General features: G+C 41.8%; 1 protein-coding gene across 2 annotated transcripts in view; it reads right to left on the reverse strand.

Moving 5' to 3' along the window:
• Nucleotides 1–14,587, reverse strand: part of MAMDC2 (MAM domain containing 2) — a 55,275-nt gene extending 40,688 nt beyond the window's left edge. The window contains exons 1-2 of one of the 2 annotated variants that reach the window (XM_064735552.1): nt 14,406–14,586; nt 14,201–14,314 (exon numbers count right to left, since the gene is read on the reverse strand). In XM_064735552.1, coding sequence (XP_064591622.1) covers nt 14,201–14,314; nt 14,406–14,436 — 145 coding nt within the window. In that variant the 5' untranslated portion in view covers nt 14,437–14,586. Of the gene's footprint in view, nt 1–14,200; nt 14,315–14,405 lie in introns of both variants that reach the window. The other variant, XM_064735553.1, reaches the window with a different exon arrangement.
• Between the last annotated feature and the right edge of the window lie 3,747 nt (nt 14,588–18,334).

An 18,334-nucleotide genomic window follows, 5' to 3' on the forward strand; every position in this document is an offset into this window, starting at 1 on the left:
AAGGGGAATATTTATAACCATTGGGAACTCAGAAAAGACAACTTTTCAATGCATGATACTGAAGTAACCCAAAGTACTGAGCCCTACAGCTGCAGTGTTCTGAGGAAGGAAAGAAAGCACAAGAACTCACATGCCAGTCTTCAAAACCCTGGTCTCTAAAAGTACCAAGAAGCTGATAGAAGCTGATCTATTATGAAAAAATTATCTAAGGCAAAAACTCTTCACATTCGGAATTTAGGAAAATGTAATGACACAAGAATGCTGCAAAGAACTTTGCTATATGCATTTTACTATTTCCATTTTAAAAAAATTATAATGGGGCGGGTCAATAAAATACACCCTGCAAGTAGGTAACTAAATATTCTGAAAGATTCTGTAAGATTCATAGAGGCTCCCGGTCAAAAGGAATGACAAAAGTCAGAGGGTCTGCAAAAGCTTGTGAAGTTTTGTTAGTAAATTATACCCTTGCAAGGAAATTGGTGTGTTTGTTCCTGACCTGCTATATGAACACAAAACAGCGGGTTTTGTATAAAGGCGTAGGGTAAAAGAGAAGAGGGAGAGAGATGTTAATTAAAGAAGGAGAGAGAAAAAGAGAGAAAGGAAGGAAGAAAAAGATGTCACCAGTCCTGGCTCTAGTATTGAACCAGCTGGGGTGTCCAGGGTCCTGGAAGTGCCCAAGCATCTGGGCTTTGCAGAGCTACCTTCCTACAGGTAAGTTATCCCTGCCTGGAAATAAGTTTCTTGCCTTCTATGTGAATCGGCTGCCACACATGGTACATTCTTTTAGACCTTTATGGAAATACTCCAGATGGCTTTGATAGTTTTCGGTGTCTTCATTTCCCCCTACAGTCCACACCCACTTCTTGCCCTCAATTCTGTGCCTGCACTGTACTGTGTTGTGCTTATCTCCACATTATTATTATTAAATATTATGCAGTTGTGCAATAAGCTGGTGAAATAGGAGAATAAAGAAGTAAGTATAGACTAGTTCATTACAGTTGGTGTTTTAAAAGCAATTAATTTAATTAATTGCTTTAGATGAAAATTAAAAATATGTTGCAACTGGAGAAAAGAGCAAAAACATTTATTTGGAGTATTACTTATATAATCGGCTTGATTTAATCTGACCAGGGAATCATCAACGATGAATAAAAGTTTAGAACTGAGCAACCCATCTCATGCTCATTTCTGATGCTCACTGAAGTTGTCACGGTAGTGGTCCATCCTCCCTCACAGCTTATGGCTCTTTGGTTGTGGATGCTTGCAGACTGTTGCTGACACAAGACTACTGGCATTAGTTAGAGATGATAGGCAGCAGAAGTGGTTGATAGAGGACTGACAGAGGTCACGATATTTCAAAATTTTTATAATTCTCTCAGCTTTGTGGAAAAAAAATTGATTTATTGTTTGGCAATATACTGATATAAGAAGCTGGTAGAGATAAAGTGATTGGAAAGCAGAGCCATGACTCCTGGTTAAATTTTGAAATTCCATGCTGCATATCAATTCCTTTTTGACCTGGACTCCTTCAGCAGCCTTTTCAACAGATATGCTGTGGTCTACCTATCTGATGCATTCATGGCTTTGGACAATCTACCACTCCTAAGCTCTCCTCCATGCCTTTGCAGGGCTTTTTCTTGCCACCTTCAGGCACCTCAGGGGACAAGAGTGACCACAGCAGCACTAATGGAAACCCTGCAGCAGCTTCCCTGGGCACACCATGCAACCTCCTCACCAGCCTGTGCTTAAATGCACAGACCCCCTGGCCAGGTAAAGCCTGCAAACATCTTCCCAAAAGATTCCAGGCTGCCTTCTTCCATCAGGCCAGAGCAAAACATTCCTGTGAGGCCCCTTCTGTTTGCCACCCTTCCCTGCCAGGGGGTACACTGCAGGACAAAGCAGCTCATACAAAATCAGATGGTACAATCACTGCATTAGAAAAGACCTTATGAGGATGATTCAGCTAGTGCAGATGTCCAGCAGGCAACAATTCCATTTCCCAGCAAGTTTCAAAGATAAAGTAGGAGGTTTTGGCCTTTTCACAGAATTGTTTAAATATTTTCAGTCTGTGGACTTCTGTCGTGACTTCTTACTGCTCTGGGCTTCAACTTTCTCACAGTGGACTAACCTGCAGGTCAACCATAGGCATAGCAATGAAAATTCCTTCTAGATGCATAGCTAACAGAAAACACAAAATGGTCTCTCTCAAAATAAAAATAGAAAAAAGAATCAGAAAACCAGCACAAAATCTAAGGAACCATGAAAAGAGAACTTTTTTAACTAACAGAAAAATATCTAGCTGACCCAGCACAGGAAAAGATTCTCATTCCTATGCTAGTAAGGGATGATTGATCATGTAGCCCTATTTTTGGCTTCAACATCCATCAGCTGTGAATTTATATTCACTTTATACTCACTCCAAATTTATATAAAAACAAACACTGATTACTGCTCTCAGGTTTCTACCTACATGTGGTAGTCCAAACTACACATACCACTCATCTTATTTCCATATAAGACAACTTCACTGTGCAACGTTCTCTCTTCTTTTTCAAACAAACCACAGTTACTGCCCTAATAACTCTCCAGTTTGACACTCAGTTTAAAATAACAACTAGAAGTGGCTATATTTAGAGAACAATCTGGTATTGGTATAAAGCTTCTCATGTTTCGACTCAAGCACACAAGAATATCCTTGGCCAGGAAAGAAATGTCTCTGTGAAAGGTCTTGTAAGAATTCAAATGCAAAGCAATGACTGTATAGGAACTAGAAAAGCCTCATTCATTTGAATTCCTTCTGCTTGTTAGTGAACTTCAACTAAACTTCTGCAAAGCTCAGCTTAGATTATCACTGTCTGGCTATATGGATGCATATTCAAAATGTTAAAGGTCACTCTACTTGAAATGCTACAAAACAACATCTTAAAATGGAGCATTTCTATAGCTAGATGTGAGTTCGCGAGGCTGTCTGTGAAGATGTTAATACTGACAGTGAGCACTGTGAAGCTCAATATTAACCTGCAGATGCAAATATTAAGCAAACCTGTATAATGACACAGTCTAGAAAATGCACTTTATTCTGTACAGTGTCAGATTTTATAGCTGCTTGTGCCCACATTATCATGTTGCTAAGGCCTGCCTCTAAGGGAAGAAAATATCTAATATATCCAGATTTCTTGAAACGTTTATTGCTGCTATATTTGTTAGCTTTTACAATCCAGGCACCAGGATAGCTGCATTTGCAGTTTGTGTTTGGGTATCTCTGTGTATTCTAGCACTCAAGGCAGACTTTACTTTCCTTAAGAGCTCAGGAATTGACACAATCAAAAAGTAGTTTACATAATGAAAAACCATATCCAAATTTGCTCTCAGCTAGGGGAGTAAACCAATCTGTAGCTCAAAGCCAGAGAAGGACTAGAAGTTCCTAATTTTCTTGCAGCCTGTATTGAGTAAATTTTCTGAATTGAACAGTTAAAGATGACACCAAACTGTCACGCTCTATAATGGAAAATTAATGACTATGGAGTAGAGGCAAAATATAGCAACAGTGGCATTACTCCAGTTCTCACTGTTGTGCTACTGTAATCATACAGGACAAAACTGACACTTGGGTATACAAATATGATTCTCCTGGGATAAAAAATATCTCAGGAAGGTTGTGAAGCATGAAGAAATGTGTCACCAGGTACCCAGTTTGCTGGTTCCAGCTTGCGCCTAGAGCCCGCAAATGACTGCGATGTATTGCCACAAGTGTTTACATGTCCAAGGCGGAGAACATAACTTGCTGTACATCTGGCACTCAGGAGAAGGAGAGAAGATGGGATTTGCTAGGAGCAGACAACAGCAATAAATACAGATAATGAACTGCAGGCCAGCTTGGGGATACATGGCCTGGGAGAATTAAGGACTCTTACTTCCCAAACAGATGCAAGGGAGGGAGCACAGACATCTACATCTGTTTCATCACCTGCCTGAACATAGTGGTGAGCTGAGAGCAACTCAGAGTCAATGTTCATTCATTCATCGGCTTCCCGGCTGGCTCCAGAAAACAATGATGCCAGTTACCATCAACCCTCTCATATGGCCTAAAATGAACTCAATTCACTTTGGCCAAACAGCTGCAAAACTGTGGTCTCAGTCAAGGAAGTTCATGGGCAGAATGATCTGCCAAGATTAGATGGAGCACAACTATTTTGCCAAAACTTCCTCAGGATAACAACCATGTCTAAACAGAACACAGCAAAGCCAGGCTTTTAAAAGGAAATTACTAAAAAAGTAGGAAATTATAAAGAAGAGATCCTGTCACAAAATGCATCAGAGCACTCTACACTTTAACCTATCTGCTTCCCATGAAATTCTGCAGCCATAAGCATTAGAAACATTAGCTACATGACAGTCAAGCTCCAAAGATACCAGTAACCAGCAAGTTCTCCGTATCCTGCTTACAACTGAGGTCATTAATCTAACAGGATCTACAACAAACTAATTTCTTCTCTTGCATGAGGGCACAGAGATTTCATATATACATACATTCAAATGGATCAGAGATTTCATATATACATACACATAGCATGTGACTATTCTGTTTAATTCTTAACTTTAAAAGGAACTAGAAATTCTTATGTTCTTTTCCTGTGCATGAAGATATCTCTGAAAGGCCACTGCAGTAGGGCTTTTTTAACTTTCAGTCAAAAATACAAAGATGCCACACAATCACAGACTAGTTAAGGTTGGAAGACACCACCAGAAATCATCAGTTCAGACCCTCTTGCTCAAGCAGGGCCACCTACAGCCAGTTGCTGAGGACCATGTCCAGACAACTTTTTAGTATCAGCTGGAATGGAGACCCCACAGCCTCACAGCCACCCTCGCAGTGAAAGAGTGCTTCTTGTTGTTCAGAGGGAACATTCTGTGTTGTAGTGTGTGCCTACTGCCTCTGGTCCTGTCACTGGCTAGCACCAGAAAGAGCCTGGCTCTGTCCCCTTTGCACCCTCCCTTCAGGTCCGTCTATTTATTTATAATATAAACTTCCCCCTCAAGCCTTCTTTTCTCCAGACTGAAAAGTCCCAGTTCTTGCAGACTTTTCTCACACTAGAGATGCTCCAGTCTCTTAATCATCTTCACAATCTTTCACTGGGCTCTCTCCGCTATGCCCATGTCTCTCTTGTACTGGGAAGGCCAGAACTGGACAGACCTCCAGACAGGGCTCCAGCAGTGCTGAACAGAGGGAAAGGGTCACTCCTGAGCTGCTGGCAACACTGCTCATGCAGCCCAGGCCACCACAAGCTGCCCTTGCCACAAGGACACATTGCTGGCTCATGTCCAACCTCGTACCCACCAAAGCCTCCAGGACCTGTTCTGCCGAGCTGTTCCTAACCAGGCCACAATATAAAAAACATGGAATGTTTTCCCAAAAGACCCTCCAGTGCTCACAGATCTTGCAGCATCCATAAAGATTTTAATTCAGAAGTGACTTTGCCTTACAGGTGCCTATAACTCCATAAGCCTGGCTGGATTCTTATAGCCAGGCACCAACCTTATCATCTAACCCTGGAATGAACAGACAGATGTTAAGTGGTGTTTGCTGCATTCCACAGTTCTCTAACCCAGGGAAAGCACTCATCCTACCTGCTGACTCCAGCCTTTTTCAAGGGCCTTCTCAAGTCATGTTCATGGTATTTTCTGAAAAGCAAAAAACCATGTTCCAGGCTGGAATAAACACTGTTTAGAAAACATGAAAGAGGCTGGTGAAGGGAGTCATATTTTCATTGCCAGATCTACAAATGAATTATTAAGTTCATTGGACAATTAAGGTTCCCCATCTTATGTATCCGCCGAGGATTTCTACTGCAAGAGGAAAGTTCTTTTTGGAACACTTAAAAATTTTACCAAAGAGAAGTGTTTACAGAGCAAATCTAAATTTTGTTTAGTGCCTTAGAACATGATCTTTAATGTTATTACTAGAAAACAGGGAAATCTGGTTATTCACAGGTATGCTCAGGTATAATTATCTGTCTTCCTTAGTCTCCAGGTGTAAAATTTTGCGACAAATGCATTAGCATTTCCCTAGACTTCACTGTCACACAGAAGCCTGCTCCAGTCTTTCCGAAGCATGAGGGACAGACAAGGCAACAGTCTCACAGTATTGATCAATTGTTAGTGATGTAACATCCAAAAAACAAGATCATCTGAAATATGGATAATTACCTCCTTTAATAGCTTTGTATCTCAATATGGTTTTGTATACAACAGCTGTAAACTGCCCTTCCATTACTGTAGTTCTTTATGCATTTTTAATATCAAATACATTTTGCGGGCCAGGAAATTTTGAAGAAACTTGGCACATCACAAGAGTGCCTCTTAAAACATTTTAACAGTTTGCTAATTGAAAACTGTGAAGACTCTGTTTCCTAAAAGACTTTGGCTAATGTTTCAAATGGAAATCTAATTACCATGATTCATGGTTATTTTCATACTAGACTTACAAGGTTTTCAGAAGAGAGAGAAGAGCTAGTAACATGTAGCTCATACTCTATCAGAGAATATATCTACTCAAAACAGCATTCAAAGTACACCAACACAATTACTCACACTTGAAGAGTAGTCTCAAATACTGATCTTGAGCCACATTTGGCAAAGGAAAATGTGTTGGAGGAAAGAAACAGCCGTATAGTATAGAACACACTGTTAATCAAAGACCACTATACTGTTAGGTAAAATTGTAGGAATCTTTGGCTTAATTGTGCTTTGAAGAAGGACTACAATGATCACACGTTAATCTCTGGCTGTCTGGAGACACAGTGAAGGATGGGGCAAAAAAGGCTTACTTTTTTCATCGGCAAAACTCTTCAAATTATATAAAGCATTCTAAGCAATCAAAGCATTATATAAAAGTACATGGATGACTGTGGCCTTTTATCTGGCCTTCTGTAGCACAACAACAAAAAAGTATTGTTTAGACAGTAAAAACACAAATGTTAAAGAAAAATATCTCCATTTTTTAAAGTATATTTTCATGAGATGTAACCACAGAAGATTTGGCCCTATATGGTAAATTTAATCAGTCAGTAATTATAGCTTTGCTTGCATTGCTCTTGCACACAGTGGCTGGGGACGAAATGTCTCAGAAAGTAACATCATGGGAGAGCTCCAAAAAAAGTGAACAAAACCAGCTAGTTGTAACTGGTTTGGACTTACTTTTTCAATAAGCTTCCAAATATTTCTACTGAACAGCATCCTATATAATGAGAATATTAATGCATTTTCAGGCTGATTCTATTAAAGTTTTAACAGTCTGGACCATGTGCAAGATGAAGAAATCTTTACTAGTAGAAGTGCTTCTGGAGTATCTGTGATCATCCTTTCAGCACAAGTGTAAGCTTACTTTTCCTCATTACAGACCTTGACTCACACTGGATCTTAACCAAAATTTATAGTGAAAATTTCTTCCCTTCCCTCCAAAAAATGAACTGGCAAATGATTGGCTTTCTTCTTCTTTTTTCAAAATTATTGTGCATGTAGTGCAATAGGTGTAACAACCACAAAATATTGCCTAACAGCATTTTACTGATAAAAAAGCTCATGCCATGCTGCATCTTGAAATTCCTGAAAGAAGCTTAACATCAGTTCATTTGCATCTTCCATTCTTTTTCAGAAAGCTGAAAATATTTCTAGCAGTTTTTAGTGATTTGCATGTATGTACTTGAATTTTAGGTAACTTCAACAACATCTGCAGGGCCAGGGGTTACATGCAAGTGATTTTTCTGACTGAGGTGATTTCACCTCCATCACGACTCCCAAATTCTCTTTTGCCCTCCTACAGTTTTTTCTTTTTTTTTTTTTTTCTCAATTCAAGTGGCAAATGATCTATTTTAAGTACTTTTATGCAAAACGAAGTCCAGCCTACTGTCAGAAGTGCAAGGTATATTCAGTAAACACTAATTTTCTGAGAGCCATCCTCCCTCTCTTGTGGCCAGATTCCATGGCTCAGTGCAAAATGCACTACAGCAGTTGTCGACTCTGTAAGTGCTTAATCAGTAACAGCTGTATGTGAAAATACACTTAGGAGAATGTTACCATTCTGTGGAGAAGAGGAATGCTTTGAAACTCATCTCTCATGTAGTGACTCATTGACAACAGCTTGGGCTTTGTTTGCTCCCCTGCGGCAAATGGAAAGGCCAGACTTATCACAAGTGTCATCATGCACAGGCAACTGCTGCTGGAGCTCTTGATGGACATAAAGTGCCCTTGGCTGTCTTTTTTTCCGCACAAGACCCACCTCTGAAGATGGGGAAAAAACACACTAATAACTGTAATTTGGGCATAGCTCAATAAAAATGCCAATACCCAGGAGCCTAGGATGGACGTTACACCTGGGCAAGCCAAATGTAAGATTCTGGGATCAGCAAGACAAGGGATAGGCTGGAGCAAAATGGAATGCTCCTCACACATGGTAGGTACTACTAATTAACTGCCAGTGACAGCCTGAACAGGAAAACAGTGTGAAGAAAGGAGTTACTAACACCAGAGTGGTGGCTGAGTAGTCAAAGTAGAGTGTACAGGAGAAATGGCACCAGAAGTAAATGAAAACAAGAAGAACATGAGAGTTTAAGTGTAAAAGAAGATTTTTTCTTTCCCCGCTCCTCAGTAAGGACAGCTGTCTCTCTAAATTCAATTACTTTGGCCAGGAACACCAACATTTTAATTATCAGATCAAGGCAAAACAGACCATATGCCAATCTAAGGGCCACTACCCTCCATCAAACACCATTCAGTGCAGAGATGCTGTGGCTACAGGTTTGGAAATCCCAAACCAATAAGCTCCTGTGGCAGGGTGAATTCATCAACTGAGAACTTGCCAGCAAACAAGCTCTGGGGTATGCCAGCCCAGTTCTGCTGCAGTTAGGTACAAGCTGGTGCAAGTCTCCTTGACTCCCAAATACACAGTGATCTCACAACAAACACGTGAGACCACTTGTCTTGTACAAGAATTGTACAAAGCCAGCAATGTTACAAGTTTTCTTTACATTTTCAAGTTATGTATTTCCAAACATACAAGAAAGTACTGTAGATAGATGGAAAGAAAACTAAGCCTTCAAATGTGCTAATTTATTTGCCAATAGGTTTGTAACAAAGCATGACAGAGCACATATCAGACATGAACTGTGTTTGCTGTGCCACAAAATCTAGGATTGCCAATTATCACCTGCTTCATTACTCTGCATATTACAACCACATGATGTGACATTCAAGATCAGAGAGCTCAGATCAAAAGAGGTCAATTTTAAGTCATATGGCATAGCTGTAAATACAAGCTATTTAAATAGTATGCAGGCAATGTTTAGATTTGAGATTCCTTATGCTGCTGCTCTCACGCCTGACTTATCTGATGGCCTGCAACAGCTGTCCTGTCTCTTGAAATTATTTTCCAAAAATTTTTAAGTGTAGCAATGTGATAAATCTGTTCCAAAAGACAAACTTCAGTTTCCTGAAGCTACTGTTATTGATGTTGCTTGCTTTCTATAAATTGTTACCTGGTGCACACGTTTGGAGTGCACCACAGGAGCAGCATCTTGGAATAGGCAAAAATAGGCATATGCTTTAAGAATAAGAAAAAATGGCCATATTTGTATGTAATGTAATCCATTACATCACTCTTCTGAGTGAAACCTATCTCTTTTCCTTCAAAATACTGCAAAAAGAAAAGCATTATTAAACCCCTGAAATGTGGGCTATTAAAATGTACCCTTGGTGACATGAGATCTGAAGAAATACACACTTCCAGAATTTCTGAAGGAAAGCAACACTCAAAAAATAGGTATTTGAAGCTGTCAATTATCCTATGAGAGCCAGGTGCATTCAGCTGTATCAACTACCAGTGACAGATCTAGTGTTTCAGTGCCACAAAACTCATTAGGCACGTGAAACAATGATCTCTTGCTTTTTGGAGCACATTGTCAATATAAAATCACTCTTCCTTATAGGTTGCGGTCATAATAGACAAGTTTCTTATCTAGTGCTTAAATCCAGGCAAGCAGATGCAGCACAGCAAACTCCATTAGGGCAGAGTTAAGCTGAAAGCCAAAATGCACATTATTTTTAGCAGTATTAAACCGGTCTCTGTTAGAGTGAAGGGCAATGGAAAATAAAACATACCCACAGTTCACACAAAGTGCTGTACAGATATTCTAAGCAAAAATGTAAACATTGCCCAGAGTCACAGAAAAGACATGCCATTGTTATTGCATTTAATGAAATTTATCTCTAATAATGTTTGTGAGCAGGATGTTCTTACCATCAGGTTATGACCAGCTCTGTGCTGGCCATGGCTAAGTGTAAAGTTTGGCAAAAAGTGCCCAGACTTAACACTTTAGAATGCCTACAATTGAACCAAGGCTGTGTTTCCTACTGCTGTTTCAAGTGGGTCTGCATGGTTTTATTAATTACTCTGCTGAGGATTACTGCCTATTACACACAGCATCTTCCTTTGCCTCAAAGACCATTTTGGATTTCCAGCGCATGTCTGTCGTCTAAAATAATTGTGCAATTTGGTTAAAGAAAATCTCAATATTATTTGATGAATATTACCCTAGGCAGTTTGACAGCATGTATTAGAATTAACTGGTATTTCTCTTGCAAACACATATGCTCCTGACAAAAAAGTGAATTCTTGTGAAAATCAGCCACTTTGCATCTGCAAAGCTCTATGCCCCAAAATAAATGGACATGAACTCATGGTCCATACACCTGCAGGTGTTAGTAGAACCAGCATGGTGTTCAAGCTTCTCAACTATCTCTAATTATTATAGTAGTGATGAATATAGATGTGATTCCTAAATTTCCTATCCATTGGTTGAGTCCAAGAGTACATTCATTGTCTTGTATTCTGAACTTAAAGTAAAATTATCTGTTCAGAGGCATCGTGAATGCAGTAACATTTCTGTGGGAATGCCTACACCACTGAAATGAAAATGGACCATTGTCCCCTCTGTTTATGCATAGCACAAACTTGCAAAGCTTTCAGATCTTATCACTAGTAACATACAAATTGATCTATCACTCATTTCAGAAGCAGGATTACATAATGATCTCTTCCTAAGCAACAACATTACAATGTTTCTTGTGTAGTTGGTATCCTACAAACACCTGAAAGAGAACAGCAGAACGTGTTGCATGGAATTTCCCATGCTACACTGAAAACAGAACTGGCTCCTTAGGGATCACGCTGCCTCAAGCCTGATGCTGTGCTTAACCAGCCTGGGCCATGACCTCAGCTGGGTGTGCTTCCCAAACCACCCCCAGGCTCACCAGGAATTTATATCCACTTTATATCCAGCTTTTTCTGTATGTTATGCTTTCCCTTGCATGGTGTTTGTCTGCTAAAATCATCATAGTTCTAAAAGGCAAACACTGAGCTAGCCAGTTACTGAAAAAGCTGACATTTAAAAAAAGCACCTTGATATGCTATTCCTGAATTCAGAGTCATGTGAGAGAGCTTGAGGCTTATAGAGGGGTTCACTGAAGCAGAGGTTTTATGGGAGCACAGGTTGACTGGACAGATGCCTGAATTGTTTCCTTTATAGCTGTTCCCACAAACAGCCACTTCACTAGGGCCAGCTTGGCCAGTCTTGAGTAAAGCACTTAGCAGTGAAACAGCTATCCTTTGTGGCACTGAGTATTTTCTTTTGATTTGCACTTGATTAAAATAGGCCCTAAAATGCCAGTTACAGGTATCAAAACTTTAAAAATTAAATTTTTTTCAATTATGAAAATTCTAAAATTAAACAAAAAAAATTATTGTATGCTGGAACTACCGGAACACTAAAGAGAAACCAGAAAGATTTAAAACAGCAGCTGAACCTTAGAAATACATTTATTTAAGTGGGACTGTGTAGCTGCAAACAAAAGCAAAACTTATACTTCCTTTCTGTGTGCCTGGCTCATCAGAAGATGCTGGCTTCCCTGGCAACTGGGCAAAATACTTTCAAGTATGGAGTGGAATTTTCTGGGCATGGTTTTAGTTATATTTACATCACCTTGACAGTTTGGCACAAGACTACACTATTGAGACATTTATAAGATGCAAGAACTTGCACTGCAAGTCACATAATCCCTGTTAAAGACCCACTGAATGCAAAGTTGCTTTGTTATTTTAAAATGTTATTTGTGCAATTTCTATAGCACAAACAACATTTTAAAATAATAAAGCAACTTTGAAGCAAAGCAAGGAGAAACTGGACAATTCAAAGCTAAGCTGTGTCTCCTGTTCTCAACCTCCTCTGTTGTCCCAGTAAATCACCACAGGCACATACACTGACCAGCAAATACCAGGACACAGTGCTGCCAAAAGGGGCATGGTTTTATAAGACAAAAGAATGAAAGAGCGTCTAAGGAAGGTTAGTTTTGCACACCTGCTGTGTAGATTAGAATGGATTCTTTTCAGCTAGGTTTAGCTGTGATTCTATGAATGTATTTCTGAGGAGACTAATAGAATACCTTGTGTGCCAAATGTTTGCACAGAATGTCTTGCTATGATCAAATTACAGACTGCACAAAAACTGTTTATAATGGAAATCCTGACAGAACTATGCCTATTACGAGATCTGGTATACCACACATCCTCCCAGAGTACAGCAGTTCAGTTATGTATCTCTGAAAATGAGATGTGCAATAACAGAAGCCATGCAGCTGCTGGTCTGTTTGTTTGTAAAGAAAGATCAAACTACGGTAACAAAAATTGTGTTCTGTGCACCAAAAAAAGCAGGCTGCTGCTGACCCAAAGCCCTGATCAAAGGTCCCTATATCCTGGAACACTGCAGCGTGGATGTGCACAACATGATACACACCCACTCGTGCAGGTTTTGCTCCCAGCAGCTCCCAGTCCCTTGGAGCTGAATCAATACCACTACCATGTGGCTGCCTGTAAATCACAAGGAGGAAGTAAGTGCTGCTTTGCAGACAGACAGACTAGGAGGGCATGGTGTTGGGAGGCATAGCTGGGACAGCAAAGATGGTAACTAAATTTATACTAATACAGGAAATTTCAAAAATACAGGAAAATCGATGTATATTTAAATAAATAAATACACTAAGAAATATACATCAAATAAGAGAAAAAGCACATATTCAATTATTACGTCCTTGCAAGCTTTTCTGAGTTAGGGTTTTTTGTACATTCTCAAAGCCTACTGAGTAAACTAAAAAGTAACAATGAAGGTGACTTATTTTGCATAGGTGAGAACCGGGTATGAATCAGAGGGAAAAAACAGTTTTTCTCAAATGAGAGACAAGTGGAATATAAAACTGGACCAGCCAGTTTTGAATGGAGCACTGATTAATGGTTTCTGAGAAGCTGTCTATCTCTTTGTATCTGTACCCACCTCTTCATTATTCTTGGCACGTGTTTTTTGACTTAAAAACTTTAAAAACACATAGTCTCTCTTTCTGTGTGAGCACAGCTTTGACTTCATGAATGACAATTTGGTGAACACATAATCAAAACTAAATTATTTTATTACCCAGTTATAACTATGCTGTGTATATTTTTGTTTAGTCTTTTGTTCATGTAGATTCTGTCAAATATTGGAGCCCACACTGAAAATTTACCAAGCAGTCAGAGCTGCATGGACACTGTGCAGTGACTGATTATTCTTTTCAACAACATTTAGTCTTGTAAAGCCTAGTACAACTTACTGAAAGACTTCACTTTTCTGTTGAACTGGACATACTATAAATCGGAGAAAAGTATTAATTGAACATGTTGCAAAGATACTCTTGGCAAAGACTGTCTCTTGCCCTCGAAATGCATCCACTTTTGGAGTAGAACCCAAAATACATTTAGAAAGAAAATAATGCATAAGGAATGCACAAGGAAAATAATGCGTAAGGAATGGGACCGATGTGACTGGTCTTTTAAGAAAGAGGTCTTATAAAAGACACCTTTTCCCAACAAAACGTGAAAGACAGAGAAAGCGAGGAGACTTCTGAGGCATCCTGCAGAAACCTGCGGAGACACCGGTGCCGGGGGAGCGCAGACGCCTCCCCGCAGGGCCAGCCCGTTGTCAGGGGGAGCACAGGGAGGATCCCGACGGTGGCCGTTCCCCGCGAGCACCGGGCGGCCCCGCCGGCACCCGGGATGGGGCCGGGGCAGCGCCGGGGGAAGGTGAGCGGGGAGCTGCGCCCGGAGCGGCGGCGCTCTCACCTTCGCCGTGCAGCGTCCAGGGCAGATGCGCGTAGTCCCACTGGTAGCCGCAGGCGCTGTCCTCGAAGGTGCACGACCCGGGCGAGAGCAAGGCCGCCCCGGCGAGCCGCAGAGCTGCAAGGACAAAACGAGCCGCGGTCACGGCGCGCCCGGCCCGGGGGCCGCCGCCGCCCCGGAGCCCGGGCGGGCGGGAGGCGCCGCTTACCGAGCGCGGCGAGCAGGCAGAGGCGCGGCATCTTCCCCGGGGCGCGGAGAGCGGCGGGAGCGCGGCCTGGGCACCCCGGCCGGCGGGGCGCGGGCAGGGCAGGGCAGCGGCCAGGCAGGCGGGGCAGGCACGGGGAGGGACCGCGGACAGCGCGGGGGGCGGCCCGTGCCGCTCCTGTCGCCGAGCGGGGCCGGCCCCGACGGTGGCCCGGGGCCGGAGCGGCTGAGGCTGCAGTGCCCTCCAGAGCGGGGGCTGCCGCCGCCTCTCCGGGGAGCCTGCGGAAGAGTATCCCTCCCCCCGCGCGGGGAAAATGTGCTTTCGTACGTTTAAGTGTTGTTTTCCCGCGTTTCAGCTTGTATGCGGCGCACCGCTCCCGTCCTTTTTCTACCATCGCTGGGTACCACTCGAAGAGCTTGGCTCTGGATGACGCAGTCCCTGTCAGATGTTTGTGCACAACAGGAAGATCACCACTCAAACACATCTGCAGAGGATGAGGAGGCTCCCACTGCACCAGAGCTCCCGTGTTAGCACAGCTTGCCTGTCTGTCCTTCCCTTCCACTAAACCGGACCTTCAGAGGACCATGGCAGGGTACCCTGGCACTTTTAGCTAAGAATGGTCCAGCAGCTGCTGAGATGCTCCAAGTGCTGTAGTTCATCAGTTTACAGAGCAGCTCAGGACTGGACCACAAGAGACATCCAGTCCAAACTCTGCTCAAAGCAGAGCCAGCTTTGAGCTTGGAGGTTGCTCAGTTGGGGTTAGATAACCTCCAAGGCTGGTTGGCCTAGCTGGGCCTGGCTCCAATCCTGGGCTGTTTTTGTGGGAAAAGTGTTTCTTCCTTGAGAATGCTCTGAATTTCCACTGCTGTGCTACTCCCTCTCATTCTCCAACCATGCACCACCCTGATGAGTCCTGACGCTCCATTTCCTCTGTTCCTCTCCTGTCCAGGACTGCTGTTGGATATTGCCAAAGTTGCCTCTCTTCGCAGCTGAACCCTCTCCTCACAGGACAGGGTGTCCAGGCCAACTGCCTCAGTGGCCTTCTCTCACCTCACATCTAAAAGAGATTAAGATCACTTAATTTGTTGCATTGCAAATACAGAAATTCTGAATTATATGTCTAATCAGAGCTGCAGACATAGCATACTTTTCAGATTTGACTGGTGGCACACAGTAGTATTTAAAATACAGACTTCCATTTTATTACCATGCTTTAATATCAAAGCATTCAGTGAATAGGACCACCAGAGACCCCTTTTGTTACTCTCCAGCACCATAAAAGGACTTCCAGCAGGAGGTGGATGTGTGTAAATTATTTTTAGGGAAGTGATATCTATGTGTTAGATAAGAAACACCTTTTAATGAATATGTATGATTATGATTGATAAACCCCCTGTTGTACAATCTCACCTCACACACAGAATGAGAAGAGTTTGATCCTCTGTGTGTCCTGTGCAGATAAAGAATGCTTGCTTTCTAATCCTTCAAATTGAGTTAGAAAGTTTATTCTGGCCAGTTTCAGGATCTCCATTACCTAATTAGCTAAATTTCTCCAGCAGCTTTGACACATGCCTGTTTTTACACAGAATTGAGTTTAGTGCATTATCTAGAATACACCACTTCTGGAAAGCTGATGGCACAAATAGCCATTGGATGCTGATGATTCACCAATATGAGCACTCACTAAGAACAGGTGAAGTGGCTCATGCCCTCAGTCTTTTCCTTGCTGGTTTCCAAGGTGTTCCACCTCTTAGCAGAGGTGGCTTAGCTTCACATGTCAGCCACCAAAGTTTACAGCACCATGTGTAAACTGGTTATTAAAACTGGCACCTGCAGCCAAGGAAGTAGCAGGTGTGTGTGAATGAGATGGCATTAAAATTGCTGAAACTGGTGTAAAACCTCAGTGGCCCACTAAATTCTTTTCCAAGAACTGTATAGAAGACATTCTCCTTAATAATGAATTTGTAAAAGCATTTTGCCCCTTATTGACTCATGTTTCCTGAAATCTCACCCCATCCTTTCCTGCTGCTGGTTTAATTAAGTTGTCCTCTTCACATCAGGGAGTAACATAATCAAGGCCATGCTAACCAGGCAACCTCGCAAGGGAAAACAAATGTCAGAAGCACCATTAATTGTTATATAGGAGTATTTGAGAGGTACAAAAGGCTTCTGCAGATGGCTGAGTTTAGCTCCATAAGCACTTACCCGGTTTGTTCCTGACCAGGCAGGAAATGGGTAAGAAACGTTTGTCCTTACTGCCTTTTGAGACAGGGAATGCAGAGATCTAACATAAGGCAGGAGGCCAGTTACACCTCCTGTCTACTCCTATTTCTAAGTGAGCTTGCTTTGAGTATAAAGTTAATCCACAGGCTACCATTTGACTTTTATTAATTTGGCTCCATTTTTGCAGATTAATGGCAGCACCAGAGAAGGAGACGAGCAGCAACTAAAGTCTGAGCTTTTCCAAATTCTCTGCAGATTCTGTCCTCAATTCTACAGATACTGTTCTCACCAGTGTTTGCTTTGAAATCCTGGAAAGTACACTTAATAAAAAAAACCTCTTTGCATGCCCAGGCACATCCAAACTTTCCACTTGTTCTCAGATATTGGACACCAGTACTGTTCTCAGTTGGAAAAGGATATCAGGACTGAAAAAGGAAATGGGGTCTTGTAGTACCTTTCAGTGTTCAAGCTTCAGTCTTCTAATATACATGTGTTAATATTATTATTTTATGCTTTATATGCTTTAATTGAAATATAATCATGCATGACACTGTGCAAGTGTACTTAGGCAGAAGTCCTGGCATCTTTTCCTTTTTATGTTTATGTTCAATAAGAAAAATACAAGTCATTTGAGCCGAGTTCATCTAATCTAACTTTGCTTTGACATATCCATATTTCTTATGTCCTTTGCCCATCGTGTCCTGTGATACACAATTTCAGACAATTCTGATCTTGCCTATGAGCCAGTTTCTGCAGCTGCTGTCTTCTCCATTCTCTGTAAGTATTTTGTGCTGTAGGAATACTTCCACTGGAAAGGTAGAAGGTACTAGCAGCCAGTGGCTGTGCTGGACATTTCTGCTCCCATATGGTTTACCATTTGAGGGTGGGGTAAGAGAAGAAATGTACCCATGGGATGAGCAGGAAAAACTCCTGGCAGTATTATTTCATTTTTCTGGTTGCTATCGCGTGGTACTCTTAGGAGCAAACTGCAACTGCTGCAGCTGGAGCACTGGGGAAAGCTCTTCTACTGCTGTCTCTGGCATGAGCCACATGTTCACCAGCAAAGCAGGGACACCTATGTGCTTTTGGGGATGGCTCAGAGAGGAAATTAATTTACATTCTGTTGAACTGATTCTGTATAACACTTTGGAATGCCCTGCTCTGCGCAGCCCAACATGGTTTACTCCTAACAAATGCACGTGTTCGTCATGTTGTTTCAACTTTTTGTGTCTCAATTCTGTGTATTTACTCTTCTGAGCACTGAAGGTGCATCTTCCAATTGATGTTCTGAAAACTACACATGGAGACCCATGGAGCTCTCTGCTGCTTGCTGAGGGTGGGTGACTGATCTTAAGGAGCATGTGACTTTGTGAATGGAAATTGCAATCAGGGCAGTGCTGTGTCACCTGCTGAGGCTCAGTGAAGGGAATTCTGCAGCAACTGAGCTTGGCAGGATTGGCTGCTGCTGAGGGCTGTGACACAGAGCCACAACAACAGACAGGAGGGCTTGATCTGCTTTAGATGCCAAGTCATTTGCTGTATATAAGTATATATATATGAGATACATGTATATCTATAGGTAGTGCTTACAGAAAAGAGTTTAGTTAGTGACTGAGCTGAGAACTCCTTAAAAAATATTCAATTATTCTATAATATGTAGGGTTCTCATAGCAGGGAAAAGACCAGGAGGCCAATCTCAGGAAAGTTAA

This window comes from Zonotrichia leucophrys, chromosome Z (assembly GCF_028769735.1).
Source record: "Zonotrichia leucophrys gambelii isolate GWCS_2022_RI chromosome Z, RI_Zleu_2.0, whole genome shotgun sequence".
NCBI lineage: Eukaryota > Metazoa > Chordata > Aves > Passeriformes > Passerellidae > Zonotrichia > Zonotrichia leucophrys.